Here is a 26,208-nt window from a genome sequence, read left to right on the forward strand (position 1 = left end):
CAAACATTTTATATTTTTACTGACAAATCCTCACAGTGGCTCACCATCTTACTACAGCCTGCGCTCAGAGTGTCCTCATAAGAACACAATTCAAACATCATCCACACTCAAAGCTCACTGACCTGAATAGCGAGCACATGAATGTCAGCAGAGCCTGGCCAATCAGCCGCGAGGGAAAACGCTTAACATGCATACCTTATTATCAGGAAAAGGGTTTGGAAATGTGTGTCATTGCTATTCTTAGTGTGAAATGCACCAATGCATCTGCTGAATAACAACCCCTAGACTGAGTGGATCACTTGATTTAGACGTTTAGTATCAGTTTGATATCATTGCAGAAAAGAACAAAATGCAGATCATTATTTGAACACAAAAGGCTGGAGTGAACTACTTACAATGCTGCACAAAGGAAGTAAATGCAGGAAAAAAAACACTGAAAAGCAACTCTAACAGCTATTATTGGTGTGACTAAAAGCGCAGGTTAAGGATGGGAAGTTGATCTGAGTCATGGGGCAATGTTTAGAGGAGTCTGATGTTAGGAGTAAGGAGTAAAGGACAAAGGGTGAATTTTTTACAAAAAAAGCATCGTGGATGTGACACAAAAAGACCTCTGTTTACTTTACGAAAGCCAGAGGCTGCAAGCTGAGAAGAGAGAACCATCATTTGCCTGAGAAAAACACGAGGATTTCACCACATCAGGTGCTGATGCAGACTACAGAGGGTAAAAGTATCTCCCTGAGAAAAAGAACAGTTTCCCCCTGAGGCTTTGACATAACACAGGTTTGCTTCTTGCTAACACCTGCAATTTGGGATTAAAATGTTTGAAAATTGGCTTAAACAGCATGTAGATTTATAATCAGGCCTGTTAGAGCAGAGATCAGACTGCTTATGAGGGCTCACATTGTGCCACAGTGTGAAAAATTACATTATGCTCTCCATTAGAGGAAACGGCTGGTGTGAATATGATTCCTACAGTTTCAAAGAGGAAACTGAAACAGGCATATTCACTGAATGCTGCCTTTTGTCAGCATTCATTCACATGATTTCCCAGCAGTGTGGCTTTCATGCTTATACTGTAAGTTATAATGACAACAGCCTTAAGTGAAGTACAACCAGGGAACATGCAGGAATAAACTTTTGAGCTATTGCATAAGCTGTCTGAGTACCTCTGTTTATAGGTTGTTGGTGTACCTTTAAGACCAGCCCCTTCCCTTAAATATGTTATACAGATCAACAGCACCCATAATGCACTGAGGCCACCCTGGCTTTCTATGATCTGTATGTTTGTGTCTACTTCTGCCTCTGGAGAGACGATGCGCCTCTTTAGAACCTAATTTAGCATGCTTCATTCTGTGTTTCCATGCCAACCCCAGTAGGTCAACCAATGAAAGGCAGGAGGAGGAGTTTAAAACCATGAGTGCCTTAATGAGCACACGCACAGTTTACATGCTAATTAGATCAGTTATTACTTTTGACACCATTTAAAATGGAATTATTGCATTATAACAGTTTAGTGTATCATAATAATGCTCCACTGTACACAGTTTTTGCACTGACCTGAGCTAAACCAGTCAAGTAGAAAAACAAATAAACAATGCTGAATTGTATGTCTGTGGATGAAGTGAAACCCAGCAGAAGACACCCATCCTAAACACCTACACAATGTGATTTATTGAATATGCTGTCAAAAAGCTAAATAATTTGGTGAGTTGTGGCTGCACCACACTGAGTAGTATGGTAGATAGTATTACATTCCCAGAAAAATCTTATTTTTGAGTTTCTGAGACATTTCAGACAAGTATACTGGGAACTGGTGAATTGGCACAAAATGCCACAGTAATGGTAGCATTGACTCTCATAAAGGCTATTATAAGATAAACAAAAGGCAGATTCCTTTAAGAGGTTTGAGTCTAGTTACACTGCACTACAGGGGCATTATGCAGCCATATACAGTATAATAAGGCCATAGACTCCCATGGTGATACATTACATAACAGTGTAAAAACAATGCTATGGTACTCAATATCCATGGGAAAACACATCATCTTGCCGTGTTGGGATTCATAAAGCTTCTTTTCAGTGCTTCAACATACAAAGCAAAACACAAGAGTCCATTTATCCTGCAGTATTTTACATGAGCAGGTTTTTACAGCCTGTGTAACATAATGTTCAACAGACAAAGTTACCATAACATTTCACAAATATGCGTCACAATCAAAGTTATTTATTCTTATTCATACTGAAACATGAGAAGTGTCAATTATAAAAACACGTGGCATAGTCTTGACTAAAATTACCGCCAGTCGTATACAAAATATAAAATACTAAATTTTTTAGAAATATATATCAAAGCGGCCATTTGTTTGGTTTCAAGGCTTGTGTCTCATACAGTGGACGACAGGCTGTGGATGAGATGTTAACATGACAGATATCTCTGTTCACTGAGAAGCATCCAGCAAAGGCAACAGCTCATCTGCAACACTGTCAGCCCTGCAGCCTGATCTGCAGTCTGTAAACCAACAGCTGGTCACTTGGTGTTAAAGTGATCATTCATTATCAAATACAGTCAGACTGCAAATAGTCAAAGAATATACAGATCAAATATATTGATTTTATAACACATTTAAATCAAAATGATAAAAATCACTGTGTGTTCAAGATCATAATAATGATTTATGTTTTGCTTTCAAAAAAAGCAAATCTTAAGCTTGATATACATGTGCTTATAAATGCACATATTTATAGATATACATATAGCATTGGAAAATATGGATCATTGACGCTCCATCCTCCAAGTGATGCTTCAGGAACTGCTCATTTAGTTAAGTGAGTATGGGCCTGCCAGCCAGAGCATTACGTCATTTCAGTGCAATAGCTCTGCACTGAGGACCTCTGCTGGTGAAAAAACAAAATGAAATGCCAAGGAAAATGTGGGTGACGCAGTACATATAGCATCACTACTGCACAACATGGCCTTATCATATCAGGCCTCCAGCTACTACTATAGATAGAGGGAGATAGCTGCACAGTGGCATGAAACACAGTACCAATGTGATTTGGGCAAACGTTACTACTTTTATGAGTAGCATGTTTGCTAAAAATACATAACAATAAAATGTAAAAAGTGCCTCTAATCATCTCTCCTTCATGAATGAAGTAAACCCCAAATTAAGACTCACAGGAATGAAAGCTGATGCAAGGAGAGAGAGATGTATCTGGTTTGAAGAAATACTGATGGTGGACATTCAGCCTTGCTTTAAATAAGACCAGGTTATGCTGATAGTTTGGCAGCAGCAATCAAAATGCTTGAGTTAACTATGTAAAATAATACTTACACTAATTAAATTTGATTATTAGTGTCAATATAGAAATAATAAATCTGAGTTAAAATAAAAATGTGCATTCTTGCAACCACTGATACGGAGCAGATGATCTGTGAAAAGATCAGGAAGAAGTTGTGACCCTCTGATTCAGGCATTCAGACATACAAAGGGAAAATACATTTGAGTTTGACTAAGATATACTGTAGAATAAAAACACTGTAAAGTCCAACCACAAGTTAAGAGGAGCGAAGACAAAGAAGAAGGCAAAGAAACAGAGGTGGACCTACAACTTAAATATTGGATACGTACATTACAAAATGCTGCAGTTTATAGAAAGCTGTTAGACAGATCTGTTATAGTGAAGCACAATCAGTGTGTACCACGGTTTAGAAATGTAGCAGACGTTGGGTTTCTGATCATTTAGAAGCTTTCCTGATCCCTGAAGTTTTGTCTGAACAAAAGCCAAAAATAACATGGAGAATATGAGACAAGCAGAGATTTTATAAAAGGAGGGAGAAAGTTGGAAAAAGGGAAAAGCAACATTTAGTGATGCTTCAGCAAATCACGGTACATAAACAAAATAAAAAAACAACCTAAATAGCTTAATTATGAAACTGGTATATCGATTCATTTGATCTGTTACACATAATTGCATTATAAAGTGTGCTTTTGAGCATGAGTAGTAGGCTACAAATACTACAAGTGTAAACAGAAGTTCATTTTTTGTTGACCTGATGAACATCCAATCTCAGTTCTACACAACGCTGTTGTTTGCTGCTGACACAAGCAGAGTGCAGAGGGACCGTCTCATGTGTCACAATGTTTACCAAAGGAATCTAGCGGCGTGTACCCTGATCTGTTGGGATCAGTTACACCATGAAATGCATGTGTCCTTCAGCACCCGTAACCATAACATCCATCCAGATACGCATGGCCTCAGGCGACGGAGCGACCATGTAGTACACCCGATCGTGGGTCTTCACACTGAAGGTCAGCGAGGGGTTGGGGCTCTCGGGTAGTGAATGTAATTTTGAGAAACAAAAGTGAAATAATGGAGAGTAGAAGGGAGAGGGGCGAGGTTGTGCATATGTGTGGGAGGGAGAAATGAAGGGAGAAAGGCAGAGGAAAAACAGATGTCAACAATATTCAGAGAAAATGATATGTAGACGTTGCCAGATGCTAAACATCACAGACACGTGCACATGAACTGACTCACTTTGTGTGCATTCTTTAAATGGTCATAGTACACCTCCTCTATGGCTTGGAAGTAAATGACTCCTTTCATCTTGGTCTCATGTTTGTCTGAAGCAGATAATATAAACAGAACAGTTTATGGACCACTAACACTGTGATCAAAGCTCGTTCTCAGCATCCAAAGTATCCTGATATGGTTGCAGTAACTTTGTCTCAGACTTTAAACAGAGAATTGAGAGGAAGAGTTACTCACCTGCATAGTAGGTGAGCGTCCTGCGATTCTGGTCGAAGACAAACCAGCGTTTCTTCCAGGTCTTGATCTTTCCGCCCATTTTGACCAGAAAGCCTCGACAGGTTTTATCAGTGATGGCCAGATGGAAGCAGGCATCTGGGTTGTGTCCAGCTGCCTCAATATGGCCATGAAGATCAAAGTCGTCTTTCCTTACAGGGAGGTAGCGAGTCAACAGCCGGGACTATGGAAAAAGCATTGAAATTACATAACAGATGTGAATATTGGGCACTACTTTGTTATTTACATGAAGCAAAAAACCCCATCAGATTTGAACCTCTTGTTATTCTGAATACCTGTGATCTTTGTTTCTCCCTGAGTTTCACTTCTCTCTCCACAAGTCTCTGTCTCCTGCTCGTCTCCTCCTGCAGTCGTTTTTCTAGTTCCTCCCGTCTTCTTCGCTCCTCCTCCAGAGCCTGCCTGCGCATCTCCATCTCGCGCTCCTGCATATGCCACATAGAGCAAATTGCATTCATCATCAAACACACACACATCCACATGCACGGTGAGTTTTGGTTAGGTTTGACAAGTTACCCGATGCTCGAGGAGCCTCTGCTTCTCAACCTGGGCCTCTCGGAGTAACCGCTCCATCTCCTCGATCTTCGCCATATTGGACGTACTGGCACTGATGAAAAATGGAAAACACAAGTTGTCAAACACAAGAAGAACCAGATTTCTCTGATAAAGGAGGAAGACACTCATATAGTGTAAGCTAAAAAAAAAATCTAAATCTAGGTGATAAAAAACAATGGGGCCATGCAAACAATCTCAACTCATTTGTACATATACCAAATATAAAATGATTGGAGATAAGTTATTTTTTACTGATTGTATTTTCTTTTGTAAATTTCATTAAATTATTTTCAGTATACTTTTTTATTGTTATCATAGTTAGTATAGTTATTTCTGCCTGCTTTCTTAATTTATTTTATTTGTTTTAGTATACCTTTTATTAAATACTATCATTATACCTGTATTTTATTGTCATTTTTCTTATTACAGTTCATTTTTAAATCTACCTTATTTAATTTTTACTCCATCCTGTCTGATTATCATCTTGTCAATCGTCTGTAAAGCACTTTTAATTGCACTAAACTGTATGTTATACAAATAAAGTGTAATTGGTTCATTGGTTGATTGATTGATTGATTGATATAGGTTTTTAGTTCACAGTTTTTTGTTCAAATTTGCAAAAGAGGGTAACTATAATAACACCATGCGGAGGGACGATAACAAACCACCCCCTATAAACATGACAAACTGCCAGCGCTGCCATTGCCATGAACACCATTACAAAGGCAGTGACTAAATTTGCTAATGTGTATGAGAAAGTGTAAGAACACCTAGATATCATGTGGATATTACCATCTCTGACCTAACACAGAACATCACAGGCTCTTCAAAAGCACTTCCTCTTTCTGCTTGATGTTCAAAATATCTCTCCTCAACATATTATAAAGCCTTTTGGCACCAGCTTCTTTTCTAAAAATACAACATATTGACACATATTCTCTTTTCAAAGTAACCTTTCATTTGTATATCTCTAACCTGGAGATGTTGTCTGGGGAGCAGGCGGAGAAGCTGGTCTCCAGGCTGTCAGAGCTGTCCACGCTGACGGTATCTGAGGCCTGACTGTTGTCCGGGTAGGTGAAGGAGTCCAAGTACACGTTGGGGTCAGAGACCATCCTGCTGCAGAAATCACTTCTTCTCTGTCTGTCTTCATTCATGTGTGCATGGCTGTTGCTTGCTGACGGAAGAGAATGTCACGGTAACAAAGTGGAAATTCTCTCAGCATGCATGATGATAAAGTTGGTCAAACATTAGATCAGGCAGAATACAACAACAGAGTTGCACTTCATTAACTAGTTGGCCAGGTGGGACAGCATCTTGTGATCATAATTTTATGAAAACTGTTTACAGCAACCGGGCCAAGTTAAAACAGAAACGAACATTGTGCTATTGAGCTTAAATTTTGCAGTTGCATTCTCAGTCTTCAAAACAATCAATCATCACTGTTTGTAGGAGCCTAAAAGCATTTGTTGACGTTTCAGTGGTTAAATTACAGAGTTCATTGATTATTAAGTAATTAAAATATTTTCAGTAATGCAAAAGGTTAATTGTACGATTCTTTAGGTTTAAAATGTGGTAATAATTGAAAATATGTAGATTTAATTTGCAAATGATTGGAATGTATTAGAACTTATTTTGGTCCTTTAATGATCCCGGAGTTTTGGGGCGTTACTGAGAGGTATTTAAGCCATTCAGACAAGCGGAGAGAGTGGAGACACACAGTTTTTTGACCTCTCTCTCTTTCTCTATCTCTCCTTTTCTGTATATTGATTTTTATTATCTTGTAAATGGAAAAGATATTGTTTTGTATCACCTTATTTGACTTAAAGTAAAGAATTTAACTTTACAAGTGGTCTCCCAGATTTTGTGTGGATTTGGACACGGACGAGAGGGATGATAGAGCGTCAAGCTATGGCTTCATTAGATGGAAACCTACACTGTTTGTATAAAATGTGATTTTCTTTGTTTGTTCCCTTGTTTGTACACTCAGCATCTATTGCATGTCTGTCCATTGTGGGAGACGGATCCTTCCTCTGTGGCTCCTCCGTAAGTTTCTTCTATTTTTTCCCTGTTAAATGTTTTTTGGGGGAGTTTTACCCAAGTCAGGAGTCTGCCATGTTGAACCACCATGTTTCTACAGTAGTCCAGAACGGACAAACCAAACACTGGCTCTAGATAGGCTCTAGTCTCCTACACACTTCCCAGCCCATTCTCATTCCCAGGTCGTCAAATACAGGCGCAAGCAGGATGTTCAGTTAGTTGCAATCTGAAACTTCACCACTAGATGCCACTAAATTCCACACACTGCTCCTTTAAGACTAACATTTAGTCTTTGATATCAGATTTGGACTTTGTGGTTTCCTCTGTGCATCACGACAGCATTTCCTGTCCTAACACATGTACATGTGTAACGCCTGAGGTTTAAAGCCAGTCACGCACAGAAAAGACTTGATGCACACAATCTGTTACTCACTCTTGGGAAGTCGGCGGGTGTTCAGGTCCCGGGGAGAGAAGCTGAAGCCTTGTGGGATGACACTGCCACAGCTGGAGCTTTGGGACAGAGGCAGGTGGGCCTTGAGGAGGAAACAGCAGCACACATGCTGTTCAGGACCGGCTCTACAATCTTCACACAACTACAAAATTTATCTCATTTGCAAAGTAGTTCATGGGCTGGATGGGTGTTCCTGTTTGGGTGGATCATTCTCTGGGGACAAAAAGTTCTGGATACATGTAATCAGGGCAATGAAATCCCCTTTTCTGCAGTCCAGAATCAGAATATTATTTTGAAACTGTTCTTCCAAACCAATTTTATTAAAATATCTCAAGATCTAGCTTTCAGAATCTGGGTAATTCTTGCTGTTAAGGCTCTACTGTAGTATTATAGTGTGCTTTAAATAAGAGAAATATTTCCTTTTTTCAGATTTAAGACATCCAGTTTGATCTCACTGTGTCCAGCCTTTAATGTCTGCTGTGATCAAAAAACAAACAGTAATGACCTTGGGAGGAAGCGTGCGTCCCAAGGATCTGCCGTAAGAGTTGAGGAGCTGCTGGCTCCTCTTATGAGGTAGGCTGTCACTCGGGTGGGAAGAGTTTTCTTTGCTGCTTCTTCTCCTTTCCTTCAGAGAGTGCAAGTGCTGCTTTGATCACAGAAATCAGAGGAATCACAAAGGATAAAAATAACAGGACTTCACAGCAGAGACATTGAAACTTTGGTTATTAACTGTGTGAGATACTTTGTTAAAATCCAGAGGAGCACTCTGCTGGTGGAAATATTAAGTATTATTGTAACTGTAACTGACACTCACCTCTGTGATGGTTACAGGGTTGTTAGTGAAGGCCTGCCCCTCAGACAACTCTGCATACTTTCCTTCTAAAGACGCCAGTTTCTCTCTCTCCTGCAGACATCGATAGGATGTTCAAGTAAATACAATACAATACAAATAACTACAATATCAGTATGTAGTAAGATTGTTCTTACCTTCTGGAGCATGATGAGCAGGTTGTTTTTCTCTCTCTGGAAATTCTCTCTTTCTTGCTGAGCCTGTAAGGTAATCTGAGTGGACTGTTTTTTCAGCGTCATGAGTCTTTCCTGTGACAAGAAAACAGCACAAACTCACTAGACAATATCCTGCAATTTTAATATGAAGCAAAGTAATGCTGTCATGTTAGCAGAGGTGTTTCATTATGAAGCAGTAGCAGAGTGAACAAGAGCTAATTCTCATTTTGAGATGGGAAAATTTAATTTGGTTTGCCTACAACTAAATCATCTTTACACATTAATCTAATATCCTCACCCTGTTTCTGCCGCCTCTCTGTGGCTTTGCCCTCGAATGAAAAAAATCTATTAATCTCTCCATCTTTCTATTACTATGCAAGTAGTATTTAATGCTTACCATTGCTGGTATTGTTGTTTCTTCTAATTAGTTCATGCTCTGAGCTGCAAATCTCACAATTTTGCAGCTTTATTTTCATGCAAAACCTGTAGTAAGATTAATGACAAACCACAATGTAGTAACTGAAAAAGCCCCTAAAAAAAAAAAAGAAAAATAACATACAAGTAAGTACTGATAAGAAGTCTACCTCTTAAATGAAAATAGTAATATTTCTGTGGGCCTGTTACTGAAACTTGAAAGTGAGAGAATGAGCCTGAGCTTCTGGGACTTCTGTTGGTATGAACATCCACTGAAAACTCCAGACTAATACTAAAGATCTACTTTATATAAATCATTAAACAGAACACATCTTGTTCAGATCTGGTCAAAAGGTGCGTTATGTTATCATGCTCCAAAAATACCTACAGTAGTATCTATACTGTACATATTTCTGGCTAAAAAATTAAAGATTATGCGGTGGCAGCACTACCTGCAGTGTCAAACATGCACTACATGCTACATGCACATTCACAAAACCTCACTCGCTGTACCTTGCGTGTAACAGTAAGACGCTGACACTCTGCGATCTCTCGCAGCACCTCTTGACTCTGATTCTCCTTTTCCTCGCCCTGATTAATTTCTCTCTCCAGCTTCTGAAACTCCAAATCCTCCAAACTTTTTGTCTGCTCGTCAGCCTCCTGAGAAACAGGACACACACACACACACACACACACACACACACACACACACACACACACACACACGCGCACACACACACACACACACACACACACACACACACACACACACATTAACTATAACTCGCTAGTTAGCAGTAATAATTTTATGCCTTTCCAAGTGATGTCAGGTTTCAGGTCATTTTAGTTTTCCACCAAATTAGAACCAGATGCACTAACAATGTTTTTTGCACATGGTAACTATTTGGTCCCCTTTCCCAAATGTGGGCCTACGGGGTACCATGTCCGAAACAGAAGTTGTGAATGACAGGAAGTAAAAGAAGGGAACCAGGATTACAGAGAACAAGGTCAAGAGGGATAATAAAGGTGCAAAAAGATACAAATTGGGGAGAAAAGAAAAAATAGTTTGCACAGGTGAAATATGAGAACTGAGGTCTTTGGTTTCCTGTGAGTCTTGGCACTCACTGCTAACATGAACTAATTCTGGAGAATAGATTATAAAGTGCCATTTATTGTCCAACAGAGTTGATTTTGGTAGTTGGTCAAAAGAGTACTGCGGCAGAGTACTCAACGTTGTTGTATTACTTTGTTTGGAGTCTTTCAGGTCATTTGAATAGCTTTAGGTGAGGATCTTTTACAAGGCCTTTCAGGGCCTCTTGGTCTAGGGAAAGAATTTCTTCTTGTAAACATAGTTTGTTTGTTTGGTTTTAAAGGAAATGTAAGTGAACCCCTTTTAGAGGAAGCTGTGGTTGAACTGAACTGGTCCCTGTGATTTACCTGTGACTTCTCAGTGTGGCTCTTCTTCTCACTACTGTGAATCTTTTCCTTAAGTTGGTCCAGAAGTTCCTTGTCCCTCTGCAGCTGAGCCATCTCCGACTCCTGTTCCCCGTCCAGCAGAGCACACTCCACCTCCATCTGCAGGAAACAGAAGCAGAGTAAAAAAAACATCTTTAGACTGTCCACTTAAAACAAACTGAATTAAATACATAATGAGACAGAGGAGACAAAAGAGCACAGTGGCACTACAGCTGAAAAATAAAAAGTAATGCACACCTATAATGCACGATTTGTGATGGCTGCCTCGATCTGTAACACCACTGAACGTTAAGCAGCTCATTTCATCAGCTTCACTGTGAGGATAAACTACTGCATAATGCTTTTAAGTAAATCAGTTTATCTGACACTAGATAAGAACAAACAATATCAGCTGCTCAGGTGTCAGTTGTGTTCATATACTGCACTGTGCTGTCTACCTCTCTGACAGACTCCTCCATCTGGTTGTCCAGGTCTTTGATCTTCTGCTCCAGCTCTTCTATGTTGTTCAGGACTTGAATCCTCTCTTCCTCTATATGCGTTACTTCCTGTTTCAGCTGCACACTCTCCAAAGCCTGTAGTGACATCAGGAATGCATATAAATGTTTGGCTCTATACACATACAATTAAACACTCATGCATACTGTAATAAATTAAGAAATGCACATAAAAATCCCCATTATAAAGTTTATTGGGAGTAACTTCTCTTGGTGATTGCATATTCAAAGTTTTAGAGAGTTTTTATAACACATACAGTATGTTCTTAAACTAATTTGCCAACCAGTAGAATCAGTTTTTTCTGAATTAGATGACAGCTGCTGTTTTAACTCATCCAAAGCTGGATCACTGACAACCGGATTCTTTTCCAGTTGGTGTAATGGAAATCTCTATCAGTGCACTCCACTGCCAGTCATGCCAAAGAACTCCCACATCTTTAAATGTCTACCAACATCCTACAAACATTCATGCATACTCCTGTGTGGGTGCATTTAAGAGAACCTGCATTAACAGGTATTCTTCCATTTTGGAGTCAGGAGGATTGTTTTTGTGGCCAAAGCCTCATGTGGCCAGCAGCTCTAGGATTTATAGTTTCCCAGGCGGGCAGTGAACGCTCTTTCCTCCTGCACAGACTGCTCTGAGGAATGCAAGAGATGGAAGAGTGTATTTGAAGCCCGTAAAAAATGTCACAAGTGACACATTGAAGACATGATGGTCTCAACTTGGAAATCAAATTACTCTAAACTCTAGGTGTGTTTTAAAAGTGCCTGTTTCACATAAAAAACATTGCTTGATTACCTGTGTCAATGTGTTAACTACTTTTTTTATTTTCACAATGTCTTTCCATCCATTTAGCCTCCGTATGAAGTTCAAAACATCTGGAAAAACGCATGCCTTTGCCATGCATATACACTAGCATTCTTCCAGTCACACACACCCACAGTTGTGCATGTGTGTGTGTGCGCACACGCACACACACACACGCACACTAATTCTCCTTGGAATAAAGTCATTTCCTGCCCACCCTATCCCCCCCTCCTTTAACAGTTTGAATGGCTGAGTGCTGAAACAAAACTAGGGCTTCTTCATTAAAACCAGACACACCACTAGGTTGTTACTGGAAAACTGGGGAAAAAGTGCCACTTTTACAGAGACAGTAAATCAGTGACACTAGGACAAAGACGTTGGAGGAGGTAGCCTGCCTAAAATCACAATATTTGATGAATTTATATTTGCAAATTGAACTTGATCATTCATTTCTTAGTAAGTCTTCCCACTTTGACACATTCAGTTGTCTCTCATCATTAAGTTGATGAGATAAAAGATGAGGTCAAATCAGTAACATCAAAGCTGTGAGGAGAGCTGTGCAACTGTGATTTCCCTGTTTATGAGTCAGAACAACCCGCATAAACAGGAAATGTACAAACTTTTAACTGCACGCACGTACAGTACTTCTGACTAAAAGCTCAATGATGTTGAGGAATCTACCTACCAACAAAAAAACACAAACTATAAGCAACTGCAATGGATGTCAGCATATGACTCATTCTGCACAAGAGCTTCAGGCCACACATGTTTGCACTTTTCATCCAAATCCAGTTTGAACCAAATAAAAGGCAAGATTTGTCATAGTGTGTATGATGATCACATTTTTTATGCCCTTCAGCCCTGCTGGTTGTTTCCAAACCCTAGCAGATATCTTCAACATCATTTTATTTGCATTTCCCACATAATTCAGTTGTTCTGTGGAAATGTGGAAAGGGAAATGGAAAGCATTTACGCTGATATTATAGTAAAAAACAAACAAACAAAGGTCAACAAGCTATTAGGAGTCTGATAAACTGCATTCCACACGAGGGGTGTGTCCCATTAGTCTTCACTACAGCTTGGTCCTCTCTTGCTCACTTTAAAGCTGAAAGAATAAAGGATGGGAGGAAAGCAGACAGGAGAAGAAGATGTGGATTGACATCAGTTCAGGTGATGCAGCCCAGTCACAAATCCTATGTCCTACAGTCAGACACAAGGTTCAACAGCAGACATATACATTTAATTTTTAACACCTGTGCTAATTCCCTACTACCAACAATATTAAAACGCTGCTGTTGAAGAGATAAACTTTAGATATGTTTCATATTAACAGTAGCCTAATTCATATAATACCAGTAATGTCAAATATGCCGCTTGCAGTGATCAGCCAGTGTGCATTGTGTTAATGCAACTAAATCTGTATTTTGGTTCACTCTCGGCTCACTCGCACTGTCAACCTCCTAATTTCACCAAAAAAGCTCATAAACCAGAGGTGGAAGTATTCAGAGCTTTTACTTTCAGTACAAGCAGTAATACCACAGAGTAGAAATACTCAAGTATAGTTAGATTTCAGAATAATATTATATCATTTAATTATAATTACCGAAACATTATGTGTTCATCATTTCAGTGTTTAAGCTGGTAAATGTGGAGCTGGTTTGAACCACTTTATATATGTATTTTACAACAATCTATAATAATATGTTATAGTTTAATAGTTGATAATATTTTATTATTGATCTCAATTGCCAAAATCACACACGTGGTCAGATAATGTAAAGTACAAGTAGATTAAAACTGTACTTCAGAACAACACTTAGAGTTAATGTCTCCACCACTGTGATAAACACGCTGCCCAGCACCAAAGATAGCAAAGCAGACATATTTAGTGACTCGCTGGTGAACATAGTGGAGCATTTAGCAACTTAATATTCAGATATATTTGTCTGTAGTTTGTTTGTATTGTTGCAAAGCACTTTGAGGAAAACACTTTTATGATTTATGATTTTTAGTTGTATAAATAACATTAAGCCTACTTGACTTGAATTGGAGCTACTTGACACAATGACCCACTTATAACAAAATCCTTCCCATAATTGAATTTTAAACATTTATTTTAAATTACTCAATACTCCATTATTGTAAGCCAAACTTACTTTGGCTCTGTGGTGGGAGGAGGGTGAGGGAGCACTGCTGTTGAGGCTGATAGCAGGTGAGTGGGACCTGGCCTCCCTGTAGCTGCTCTGCTGGCGCTGGCCGACCTGCTGCTCCTCAGCCAGTTGGAAGTCTCTGACTTTGGCCCCGAAGCAGCTCTCTGGAGCAGTGCTGCCGGGGGAGTCGGAGAACACCGACTCGTCGTCTGACACCTGCAGCTTCTCCAACTCTTTATTGATCTTCTGCAGGTCCGACACAGCTGAGCCCGCCGGCTCTCTCTCCACATGGCCCAGCTCGGTGCACATGTTTAAGATGGTCTCCAGACGCTGGCACTCCTGTAGACAGATGATCCATACATTATTTTACAGTGTTTGAGTTATTTTCATGTTTTTTAACCAAGTAGTATAAAAGTGGACGAATCAGGTTCAAAGAGAAACTCACCAATCTCTGCACTTTCTGCTCCCTGAGTCGTTCATCTCTCTGGTGTTGGTGATAGTCTCTCAGCTCCTCTTTGCCATTCAAAGAGCTGATGCTGCCCACCCTCTGTCCCGGACCCAGTCCACCCTTCCCAAATGATAACCTCCTCTCTCCAAAGCCCAGATCTAAGCCAGTCCCATCCATCTCTATCCCCAGAGAGCTCAGAGAGGCCAGGCTGGCCCTTCTGGGAGTGCTGGGCATGCTTGCTGGTACTGTCACATCTGGTGGCTGCTCTAGGGAGGAGAGACTGCGCCGTGGGCCTGCTGAACCCACTCCTCTGTGGGAACCCACTGAGTGACGGGACGGTAGCGACAGAGCAGGGGGGTCTGTTGCGTTGTGAAGCCGTGGCAGAGAGCGGCTGTGCATGCCCAGGCTGTTGAGGGAGCCAGTGGAGTATTTCCTCTGCCTGGAATCTCCTCCAGCTTTGCCCTGAGAGTAGAGCCTGCGGCCCATGCGAGGGCTGGATGGCACACTGGCTGCTCCACTTTTGACCCTGGGAGAACGAGGTAGAGGCTGCCCGTAGGAGGAGAGCAGAGAGCTTCCATCTGCTGCATTAGAAAGGAGCAGACTGTCTTGTGACTGGTGGCGAGAGTGGGAATGGCGAAGCAAACCGTTGGTGCTCAGCTGGCGTTCACCTTGACGTGGTGATGGAGGCACGCTGCTGCTGGTCATGTAGGAGAATGTTCTGGAGGCAGATGGAGGCCTTTCGGTATTGCTGAGGACTGACAGCGGCCTGGTGGACTGGGATCCAACAGGAGAAGGCACGCTGAGGTACTTGCGGCTGCACTCAGCTGCCCTCAAGCTGGCCTCCAGAGCACTCTTCCTGCGCTGCAGCGTCTCCATCAGTTCCTGTAGCTCTGCCTTGGAGCGGGAGCCCCTCAGCAATGTCCCACCCACTGAGCCACTGCTGCTGTGCTCGATCTTCACACAGTCTGAAAGAAAGAGAAAGTTTTCAGAGCATGAAATCCTGCCTCTTTTTGGACTATATGTAAGAGAGTCAGGTTTAATGTGACCTCTTTAGTAAGCACCAGCTCAGCTAAGAGTCGTGCTATCACACTTGTGCTGAGTGAGGGGAGGGGAGGGGAGGGGGGGGGCAGTAAAGAATGTACGCTCATACAGTTCTGTGCCCAATATAAACATTGGCTCAATCAGTGGTTAAGCTTCTTCTAAAAATGGAAGAATGCTGGTGGACCAAGACAAGGCAGAATGCATCATAGTCTCGACTGGAAGAGAAATCCTGAGGACACCTTCCCCTATGGCCCAGATATCTCAGCCAGCAGTGTGAGGACGGTGCCCTGAGTCATGGGTGGCTGGACGCTGGATTAACATATAATTACAGAGATTATGTGATATTAAAGAATGCCTTCCTGCTGTGTTATACATTAACTCTGGGCCTTTAAAATGGATGTATGTAAGTAAAAGTTTCCTCAAAACTTGGATTATTAAGACTTTTTGTCGAAGATCATGAAGGAATAAAGCTGGCATCTTCCTCTGTCTGTAAATAAATGGCTCTGGCATGCTCTTCAGTTTGAGCTAAAATCAGCATTTTGTGTGTTTTCAGCTGATCGTGGTTGAAAATATAAGCCAGCAGGAGATAGGTTTGACTAAAACCCAGAAGCCCTTAAAGTCTTGAACACAGACTGATGCAAAAGGAGCTGTTCCAGGTTTGGGGTTAGGAAAAGTTATCCAGATAAGTGCGGCACTTAACTAATACAGATGACTAAAATAAACTGTAGATTACTGAGATTTGACCCAATTAAAGTGATCAGTATCAAGGATTCATCTCAACATCACTCACAAAAACTTGAATCTTGAATGTTGTCTTACCAGAGTTGTAGCCCAGAGTGGCGACAGCACTCCTTTGAGGAAGCATGCTGTTCATTACACTGACCTCCTTTCTCTGATTCGGTCTGAGGATGTAGGATTCAGCTGGGCCCTGTGTGCTGTGCTCCCTGAGAAGAAGAAATCAATATGAAACCCACAAACAGGAAAAAGACTGTAAAAAAAAAAAAAAAATACTGATATAAAACAGATCCATCCTAATCTGTTGGAATACAAATAAACACTGTAAGTAAAAATCTGTTCAACTTTCCTTCTCGACACATTGCTCTAGTATTCTAGCCTCATAGAGTACCATCTTTCAATATAGAAACAAATGATTTAAAGAACATCACAGGAAGTTGAATCCAAGCCTTGTGGTCCCCCCCAACTTATCCTCTAAAAATTCTACAACAATACCTCAATTCAAGCAGATATTTCAGATGTGCATATTTAAACGGAAAGAAAAAAAAAAGAAAGAACTTTCCTCAAGACTAAGTAGGAAAACAGATCTGGAGGAAACTTTTTATGCCTGGCTCAGTGTTACCAATAAAAACCGAGTCTGAAAATCAGCACTCTGCAACCCACTCTGCGCCTTAATTGATCTTTTAGCCCCAAACCCATGACCAGTCCTCGAAAGTATTCCCTCAAGGCTCCAGACTCACTGAGACAGCAGCCAAAGGTAGAGGTTCAGACTGCATTAATGTGGACTGCTTGAGGACCTGAGGGTTCCTGCAGCCCATGCTGAAATCATTAGTTCATTGACTGACTCTAATACAATTTGAAACAATTCCACTAAACATTTTTCACATTTATTGAGTAAAAATACCAAATATTTGGAGATTATAGCTTCCTTTTCACAATTTCACATCATTGTGAAAAAAATACTTTTTTTAAAATATTGGGTCCTGGTGACTTATTAGCCTAATTGTTGGCCAAATTGAGTGCCCAACAGCACAAAAACAAAATCTTGTTCTCTCTTCTAAGACAAAATCAAGATAAAATAAATAAATACATCTAATTAATAATAAACCCCAGGTCATTACTCAGAAAGATCAAACTGAGTGAGGATATTCTTGGTTCCAATAGAGGGATATTAAAAGTCAGACGTTACAGTTTCCTGAATCCACAGACAGCACACACACACACACACACACACACACACACACACACACACACACACACACACACACACACACACACACACATACACACACACACACACACACACCGCAGAGAAAGACAGAGATGGCTGATCCAAGGTTTTCTGGTCCTGCTGTCTGGAGAGAAGGCCTACAGGAAGTAGGGTATCCTTTTACACAGTCACACAATCAATCAGCATGAGTTCATTCTCCAGACCTCCGGAAAAAAGGGGGAAAAAACCCAGCCTCTTGTCAGGAGCAAGAGTTTTTACTGCATCAGCCTACAGGCAAGAAGGGTAGTGAAGAGCATAAACACAGAGATATGTAAACAGTTTGAGGAATGGCGTCTGATAAGATGTTTTTCATGTGTGGTAACGCTGTGAAGATAAACGCTTTCACATTGCATGAAGCTCAAACTGTTGTTGCTTCACAAGTCTGATAGATCAGGCCAACTAATGATTATTTTCATTCACAAACAATCTTCACATTCTTTTCCTGACCTAATAATTAGGTCTATAAAACATCATACATGAGAAATTTTTATCTTTTTTCCTTGAAAAATAACGTAAACAATTAATCCATCATCTACATAGATGATCTATCGATCAACTGATCAGTTTACCGATCATTCATAATCATTTCAGCTCTAAACTCAATGCACTGCTTTTACAATATTCTGATTCAACATCAGGCATTAACAACTCATATACATTCACACACATACTGTATTCATACGAACACACACATTGGGATGCAGTCAACAGTTTGAAAACTTCCTGATAACCACTCCTGGCTGTCATCCACTTTTCTTTTAGATGATTGTGTCATTTTCCAGCAATGTTAGGTCAGTAGAGACAAACATTGTGTGTGAACAACCACCATTTAGCCTCTTAAGCCAGATAACAGCTCAAAAATCATTATTCTGACTTTTTGCACATTTCTTATGCAACATAGACACATTCACATCTGCCTGAGTTAAGTCATTTTTCTGGCATTTTTGTAATTACATGCATATGTTAACAGCTCTACATTTGGCAACATCTGTACATGCAGTAGGATGTGATAAACAACTTAAACTTTAAAATACCGTGAAGTCTAACATAGTGGTGTAAAATAGACATGTGGTTTTCCCAGATCATTGGTCATATCATCCACATTTACGCTGACTGAAAAGAAAAACTAACCTTTGTTTTCTGTCCCATTCACATAGTTGCACTGGGTTTTTTGGTGTGTCTGTTGTTGCTGAAGCTGAAGTCCTCTCCCTCCTCTCTGAGTGTATGAAACAGCAGAGTAAAGTCTTCCCATGACAAAGGATCAGACAGGAGACCCTCTCCCCTCCTCTCCGTCAGCTCTCTGCTCAGACTCTCCTCCCCAAGAGAGGGGGGGGGGTAGTGTGTGTTTACTTTTCATCCTCAGGCTCTGTTGCTGCCCCTCTCTGGTTAGATAGAGAATTTTTCTTCTGTTGAGAAGCAAAGGAGCAAAATGGATAAAAATAAAAGGAGGGAACGAAGGCAGCATTATTACTCTAATTAGTTTTAATTAAGTGCTTTAAAGGAATTAGTATAATTCTTGTGTCTCTAGCTGATTTTGACCTCTGACCTCACTCACAATGATCAATAGGCTCCAGTGTCATGTTATCATTATGTTATATTCCAACATGGAGACACTGGGTTTGCAAATCTGTAGTTGTCATGTGACAAAGTCTAATCTCTTTCCTTAAACCTTTATAGACTGTGCTGTCTGCACTACACACTTTATTTAAAATGGCAACAGTTTTAATGCTGTCTGGCCAGTTTGATCAACACCCCCCAACTAAACTCTTCCCAGTTTTCACACAGAGAAGTCCCACCATGTGTGTTTTTAGTGGGAGAAAAGACAAGAGTAGGTAAATACTTGACTCTTAGACTGTTGTTTCAGCAGTATGTGGAGGCGGGAGGAGGCCCCATCGCTGTGTCTGAAACACAGCCAACCTCACTCCCCCTCTTAACTGTGCAGGCAAAGAGTAAAAAACCCCTTACAGTCAGAGGCATTACACATACTTTATCATGGAGCTAATGCTCTGATCATTCTTTGATCTAATTGATTTATTTTTTAAAAACTGATAGTATGTGGATATAAACAAGTGAATAAAACATAGAGGCTAAAGCAGCAAGATCAGAGAAGAATGAATGAAACGTTACTTTGGAAAAATCCCCTGAATCCCACCGAAAATCTTGAACCATCCCGCAAAAAACTCCAATTACATCATAGGGAGGGGGCTGCGGAGTGCAGGCTGGACTGGATGATTACTTCCAGACACAGAGCCGGGGTCTTTGTCATAAAAAACACACACATGCACAAACACACAAGTCTGTCTGCCTCGCTCTCTCTTTCGTTCTTTACAATTTCAGGAAAATAAAATGACACATATAAATCTCAGGAGGGTCTCATTTGAAAACTGGGACCCTTTAAATTTATTGCTAACACAGAAAGTTAATTGTCACTGAGCTGTTCCACTTCCCGTCCAAATAAGGTTTTTAAAAAAATAGGTACGATTTTAAAGAAACCACACACAACATTTGCTTCAAACTGCTGCGTGTGTATATGTCCTTTCTAAACTATAGACTGAAACCATGTGTGGAGTGATTCTGAGTGGAGGCTATGGAAAAAGTAGAGAAAAGGGGAGAACGATGGAAGAAAAATTAGTGTCAGATTGTGGGAGTGGGTGCATGATCAACTCTGGTAATTGTCGGGAGATCTGAGTCACAGCGTGAGAAGTCTCAAGTGTCTCAACCAATCATAACAGGCCATAGTCATTAGGTGATTTTTTGGTGTTAAATGTGGATCTGTTAAGTTTGTTTTCTTTGGCTTTTATGACTCATCTTTAATTTTGTTAACTGACTTTCCTTTAAAGAAAAGAAAAACTTTCTCACCTACACTGTTATACTTTGGCCCAGTGGCACAAAGTTTAACCCCCTAAAACTGAAAGATTTGTATATACTTAGTACACTTCCTGTGTCCACTAATGACAAAATGAACAATTTGGTGGAATCACCCCACAGTTTATTTCTATAAAGAAAACTTAATTAGCAGGATGTTGGCTTTAATATGTATTTACACATCCCATCTCTTTGCAGGCTGATTTTTAGATTACCTAAATTAAATTATCTAGATGACCAAATTCAGTTTAATTTGAAAATTGCCTTAAAGTCCACTCGAAAACCACAAAACAAGATGTTTGAGTCTTGGTTATGTCACTGAGCCTGTAATTATATGGCTGTGGTGTAATGTAGGCTGACTTTGAGCGGTGTCATGTTTGTACAAACATCATGTCCCTATCTGTAGTGTCAATTTGTCCATCGTCCGCAGACCTTTTGTGGTTGTCTTGTGGATTATTTAACCTTGGCAAGTAATCCAACAATAGAACAAAAAAATCATGTTGTCTCTGTCGCTCTGGCAAATAACCCCCCCAGGTTCATTCTCGTCTTATACCTGACTGCCAATATAAAACCTTCAGTTCTTACAAAACAAAACAAAATAAACTAAACAAAACAACATAAATAGTTTAAATAGAATACTCAAAACAAATGATAAATTGCTTCTACAATATCATCAGAGGGTCAAAAATATTATAAACTGAGTTTCCCAGCACACATTGTAATACAATTAATGCTGCAATTTGTGACACACCTAACACAGGTGTAACTAATAAGATGATTCTTAAGATACAGAAAAGGAGAATTAAGTTTCTGTTTATTTTAAAGGCAGGACAACAAGCTCACACTCATTGTTGATAATAGTGTTTTATGGTATACAATACAGCTACTGTATACTGACGATGATGTTCTTAATGAATTTGACAGAATCCCATCTCTTTGTTGAAAGTAGTTCATTTGTTCCTGCGTATTTAATAACATGAAGTTCATGGCATATGAAGTCCGGGCTCGATGTTTCCAAATCCACTGAATTGAAGCCCATCATTTCAGTCCACAGGTAGTCCTACTGGTTTTTCTTCTGGTTCTATTTTAGCACCTGCGGGTAAGGCCACAGTACAGTCCTCTGCTGTGTTTGGCGTACTGTCTGTCAGTTCGTCCTGCGCTTCAAACTGTAGTTCTAGTCTGTTGCATTCAACTCCATGTTGTCCGATTATGTATGAAGCTGTGGCGTTCAGATCTTTGTGAAGTCCACCCTCAACAAAACCTGCTCCATTGTGTCTGTGTGAGGCAGTTCTGGTCTCCTTTGCTGTACCAGTAAGAGAAAATCAAAATGAGTTATTCAACAGTATAAAGACACAGAGATATTGCATACATTTATATCATCATATCTCAGTACTGCTCCAGTAAATGCCACTTTTACAATTTCTTCGTCACAAACGCTATCTTACTGATTTAATATCTTACATACCTCTTTGCCTTACACACTGAGGAAGAGCTACGATGATGGTGAACAAGAAAAAAGCTGCAGAAGCTGCAGTGCTCCACCATGACCTCTTCAAACTCTGCTCATCCACACCTGCAGAGCAAACATTTCATAAACATTTCTTTTAGTGAATGGTTTCTATTTTAGTTCCTGTGTTTAAAGCGTTGACAGTAGAGTTCACATCGCCCCAGAAACAGAATAATTTAATACTCACTTATTGGTGAAACAGTGATGTTTACTTTGGTCTGAACGATGTGTTTGCTTTGCAGGCCTGAAAAGGTGCAAGTATACGTCCCAGAGTGTTCCTCGGTGTCTGGCTTGTGAAGCAGAAGAGATCCGTCTCCCAGAAAAAGCAGGTCCTGGTCCAGTTCAGCTTGGCCCTCCCACAGGTTAAAGGTGTGTTTGGTTTTGGTGTCATATCTCAAGATGACTGTGGGCTCACTGGACGAGGTGAAGGTCCAGGTGAGTGAGAAATTCTGAAGACTGTGTGGGGTGATGCATGGGATGGACAGTGCGTGACCCTCTCCATGTGTTATACCCTCTGAAAGATATTACACATAAACCTGTTTGCTTTTATTTGTCAGAAATCATTAACCTTATGAATTATATGTAACCAAAACGCACCGTGGTTTTTCCAAGACGCAGTCCACACCTGGGTCTTGTCAGCTGATATAAAAGAGCAGAAGTAGGTATAGTTGGACAGACTATCCAGAATCCTCAGTGTGCTCACCACAGTGAACAGACCCTTGTGGTCTGTGGTTTTGATGGTTGAATTTTCTAGAGCTTCTTGGGCAGAGGGGGGGTCTGTGGCCCACGTCACCTGAGGAACTGGATAGATGTTGTGAGAGGAGCATGTGACCATCTCATCAGACATCTCCATGATCACTGACTGGATGAGAGCTAGAATGGAAACGTACAAAACAAAAACATGTAAGCATCTAAAGAACCAGTGTGTAGGATTTAGTGGAATCTAGCTGTGTGGTTGTAGATTGCAACTCCCTCGCTTCACCCTCCCCTTCCTAGCACGAAGGAGAAACGACCATGGCAGAGAAATGTGCACAAACCGCGAATAGCACCTAACTAGAGTCTGCATATTATATTGCATTTGTAGGAATAGATCCACCTAAATGTTACACACTGAACTTTTAATGGGAATAACAACTGACACATATTCTCATGAGTGCTTCTCCCACTCCCACACAGTGATATGAACCTTATCTCAGTCCATTTACTGTAAGCTACAGTGTGCTGCTTCTCTCTTTCAAAAAATCGTTTTTCTGCTGCTCTTCAAAGCCCTACAAAGGCAAAATGCAGTAACTACATATTTAGTCAAAACTGAGTTATAACCCATATCTGACTTTCTTTTTACTATTTGTTTCACTATGTTTATTTATTGATTTTCCCCAAATTGTTGTCTGCAAATTAAAAATATCCATTTTGATGAACTGACATTTTGGTTATTCATTTTGTTATTCCACTAATTAAGGAAGAAGCTATAATTAATGATATAGAAGACAAAAACAATAAAGTAAACTAAATTAAAGGTGGCTTGCTTAACAGATCTCAGCTACCAATTGAATGTATTAAATTGTAAATAATGTATTATATTGATTTCAATGTAAATATCAATAGTACTTGAACAGATAGAAGCCAAATACATAACAATTGCTTCCTATAAGCTAGTAACTATAAATAAGAATCTCTTATCTTAATCTTAAACAAACTAGATATAATGGATAAAGAGTGTTGGTAGATACTGCAGTTTCTCTGAGGATCCTGTGAAGATTATCCAAAGGCAGAGAGCAGCAGGCCTATCCACATTTTTTAGGTATTGTGTGGGTTATCTGGCAATTAAACTGAATCTGATGTATTACAATGTTGTTGTTGTATAAGACTGAATTTAATCTAGGTATACCTAATAAACTAGAAACTGAGTGTATAACATATACGACAATTTACACTAACAGTTAAGCTCTGCTGGGCAGTAGTGGAAAAAAATGTTCAAAATGTTCCACCTTGTTGTCACGTCCTCGGAGGTAATTTATGAATGAAGACGCTTCACCACTCAAAGCTACTGGCTGAATTCAGACCAAAGAAGAAAGCCAAAAACAACATAGTGAAATTGGCATGTGTTTCTGATAAGACTGTAATACTGTCAAATTGTACTGACCTTTCACCTCCAGGTTGACAAACATCTCCTGGTTGCCCTTTCGTGTGCTCGTGTAACACTTGTACCTGCCTTTGTCTTGAACTTTGACCCTCCTGAGGAGCAGGGAGGCATTGCCATGAGGGATGTGGGAGTTGAACAAACAAGTCCTTCCACTGAAGTGCTTGTTCTGCAGTCCAAACTGGTCTTTGTTGTAGTAGTAGCTGTGAACAGGAATCTGCTGCTTGTACCAGTGGATCACCACAGTGCCGGTGGGTCTGAAGCTACAGGGCAGGATGCAGTCGTCTGGGATGATACAGGTGACGTTGGCATCTGGTAATAAAACTTTGAGATGGTAAAGCTACAGTCAAGATTTTAAAAGACTTAATAATAATAATAATATCATTTTAAATGTTAAATCAAATAATGGACTTCTAGATTAATAGTCAAAAATCAATATTCTCTTTTGTAGGCTAAAATTAGTGAGTCAATCTGTATTACATGTTTTATTTCTGTGTTTCAGAATTTCCTTCTACAGTATGACAATTACAAGAAAAGTAACCACAATTTCCTGGATTTTCCATCATGATTACGTATTCTTCCAGGCATTTTTGTGACCTTTTCCTGCCACATCTGTGGTGTTTGGGGTTTGTAGTTTTCAAAAGCCTGTAGTCAACAGACTTCACAAACAGTTTGAACATGCTGAACAACTGTAGAAAAAAAAATACATGATTTTGTTTTTGATTAGATCACTGCTGCTGCCGTGCTCATGCCTTCAGTATTTTTTCATTTGACCTTAAAGACACATCTACTGCTGCAGCAACAACAGAGTGCATCAGAATTAGGAATTTTGCATAATTTTTATTCATGTCGCCATTTTGGATATTTCACAACAGCATGACACTTAAAAAAATGCAAAATTCTTACAAAAGAGCTCAGCTGATTTCTCTGTCCTCTGTTTTTAATTGTCTAATAAACATCTGAGCTGTTTGTTTTACCAGAGTAAAGATTGTTCTTTTATGAGTCTCTTTCCCCCTAATGGGTGTTCAGCTCTTGAGCACAGCTGTCACAGCTGGGTAACACTCTTTGGACACAGAGCAGCTGAGTTTACTGCTGCTCCGTAACAGCTGTAATTTGAAGCTCTGTGTCATTCTTCAACACATACTGCTGCAGAAACACAACACAATATGATACACAATAGTAAACCAGGATTTTGCTGTTTTTGGGGGGATTGCTGCAGCCTAAAATGCCTGGTTTCAAGGCAGCTATTTAAAAAAATTGCAATGTATGTTGATGATTTTAGGCATTTTTTGAGAAAAAGTGAAAAAGTGACAATTTTAATTGTTGCTTTTTAGTATACCAAAGATTAATTAATAAAATTGTTGTATGCAACAATAAGCAACTCTATTTACCAAAAAGGATTATATCTTCCTCAACATTTCACTTTATTCTTTTGCCAATAAAATACTTTTTAAGCAAATCTAAAATCAGCTGACCAATGATAATGGTATCAAAATAAATCACAATTCAGGCAATGTACCACAAAGCATTTTCTTACTGCATAACAGTTGGTTGGTTTATATGCAGCAAAACTCTTTAAAGCATCTCATCCACTGGCGTCCCTTTGCTCAGAATAAATTACTCATGTGTGAATAGTAACAGATTTTGAGTATTACAATACCTTTTGAGTTTGTCAGTAACAGTTTCTCCAAGATAATAAGCAGCATAATCATAAGTCCATGTGCCTCCGCCATGTCGGATAATCTGCTCTGAGTTGTCGATCTTGTAACAGTTTTGGCAAGCATGTGTGTGAAAACACACTGATGTGCAGTGAACTGTTTCTGTGTGATTCCACTTTACATCCTTCCTAACACTAATGAAACACTGACTAATTAACCCGGTGGGTAAACGTTTAACCTGCCTCCTTGTCAATGCTTCACTACACAACACCTCTACAGAAACAGTTCACAAAAACACATGTAACACCTAGTATTCTTTTCTATACACGA

The 26,208-nt window shown here is 39.9% G+C and overlaps 2 protein-coding genes across 3 annotated transcripts; both read right to left on the reverse strand.

Annotated features, from left to right (window-relative positions):
* Nucleotides 1-295: 295 nt before the first annotated feature.
* Nucleotides 296-19,000, reverse strand: phldb2a (pleckstrin homology-like domain, family B, member 2a). Of its 2 annotated transcripts, none has more exons than XM_051402322.1 (17): nt 18,840-19,000; nt 16,523-16,647; nt 14,660-15,627; nt 14,221-14,553; nt 11,200-11,334; nt 10,724-10,861; nt 9,800-9,946; nt 8,855-8,965; nt 8,682-8,771; nt 8,373-8,510; nt 7,850-7,949; nt 6,355-6,553; nt 5,341-5,431; nt 5,103-5,249; nt 4,771-4,990; nt 4,540-4,625; nt 296-4,333 (listed from the first exon to the last, which is right to left on the reverse strand). In XM_051402322.1, the coding sequence occupies exons 2-17, from the start codon at nt 16,575-16,577 to the stop codon at nt 4,193-4,195; spliced, it is 3,099 nt and encodes a 1,032-aa protein (XP_051258282.1). In that variant the 5' UTR covers nt 16,578-16,647; nt 18,840-19,000; the 3' UTR covers nt 296-4,192. The 2 variants fall into 2 exon arrangements, with proteins under 2 accessions (XP_051258282.1, XP_051258281.1); XM_051402321.1 differs by having other exon boundaries at nt 8,373-8,513.
* Nucleotides 19,001-21,387: 2,387 nt separating this feature from the next.
* On the reverse strand, nt 21,388-25,953 carry hhla2a.1 (HERV-H LTR-associating 2a, tandem duplicate 1). Its single transcript, XM_051402197.1, has 6 exons — nt 25,881-25,953; nt 24,224-24,544; nt 22,678-22,953; nt 22,268-22,594; nt 22,039-22,146; nt 21,388-21,876 (listed from the first exon to the last, which is right to left on the reverse strand). Exons 1-6 carry the CDS (start codon nt 25,951-25,953, stop codon nt 21,617-21,619), a joined length of 1,365 nt encoding a protein of 454 aa, XP_051258157.1. The 3' UTR covers nt 21,388-21,616.
* Between the last annotated feature and the right edge of the window lie 255 nt (nt 25,954-26,208).

This window comes from Dicentrarchus labrax, unplaced genomic scaffold, assembly GCF_905237075.1.
Source record: "Dicentrarchus labrax unplaced genomic scaffold, dlabrax2021, whole genome shotgun sequence".
Taxonomy (NCBI): domain Eukaryota; kingdom Metazoa; phylum Chordata; class Actinopteri; family Moronidae; genus Dicentrarchus; species Dicentrarchus labrax.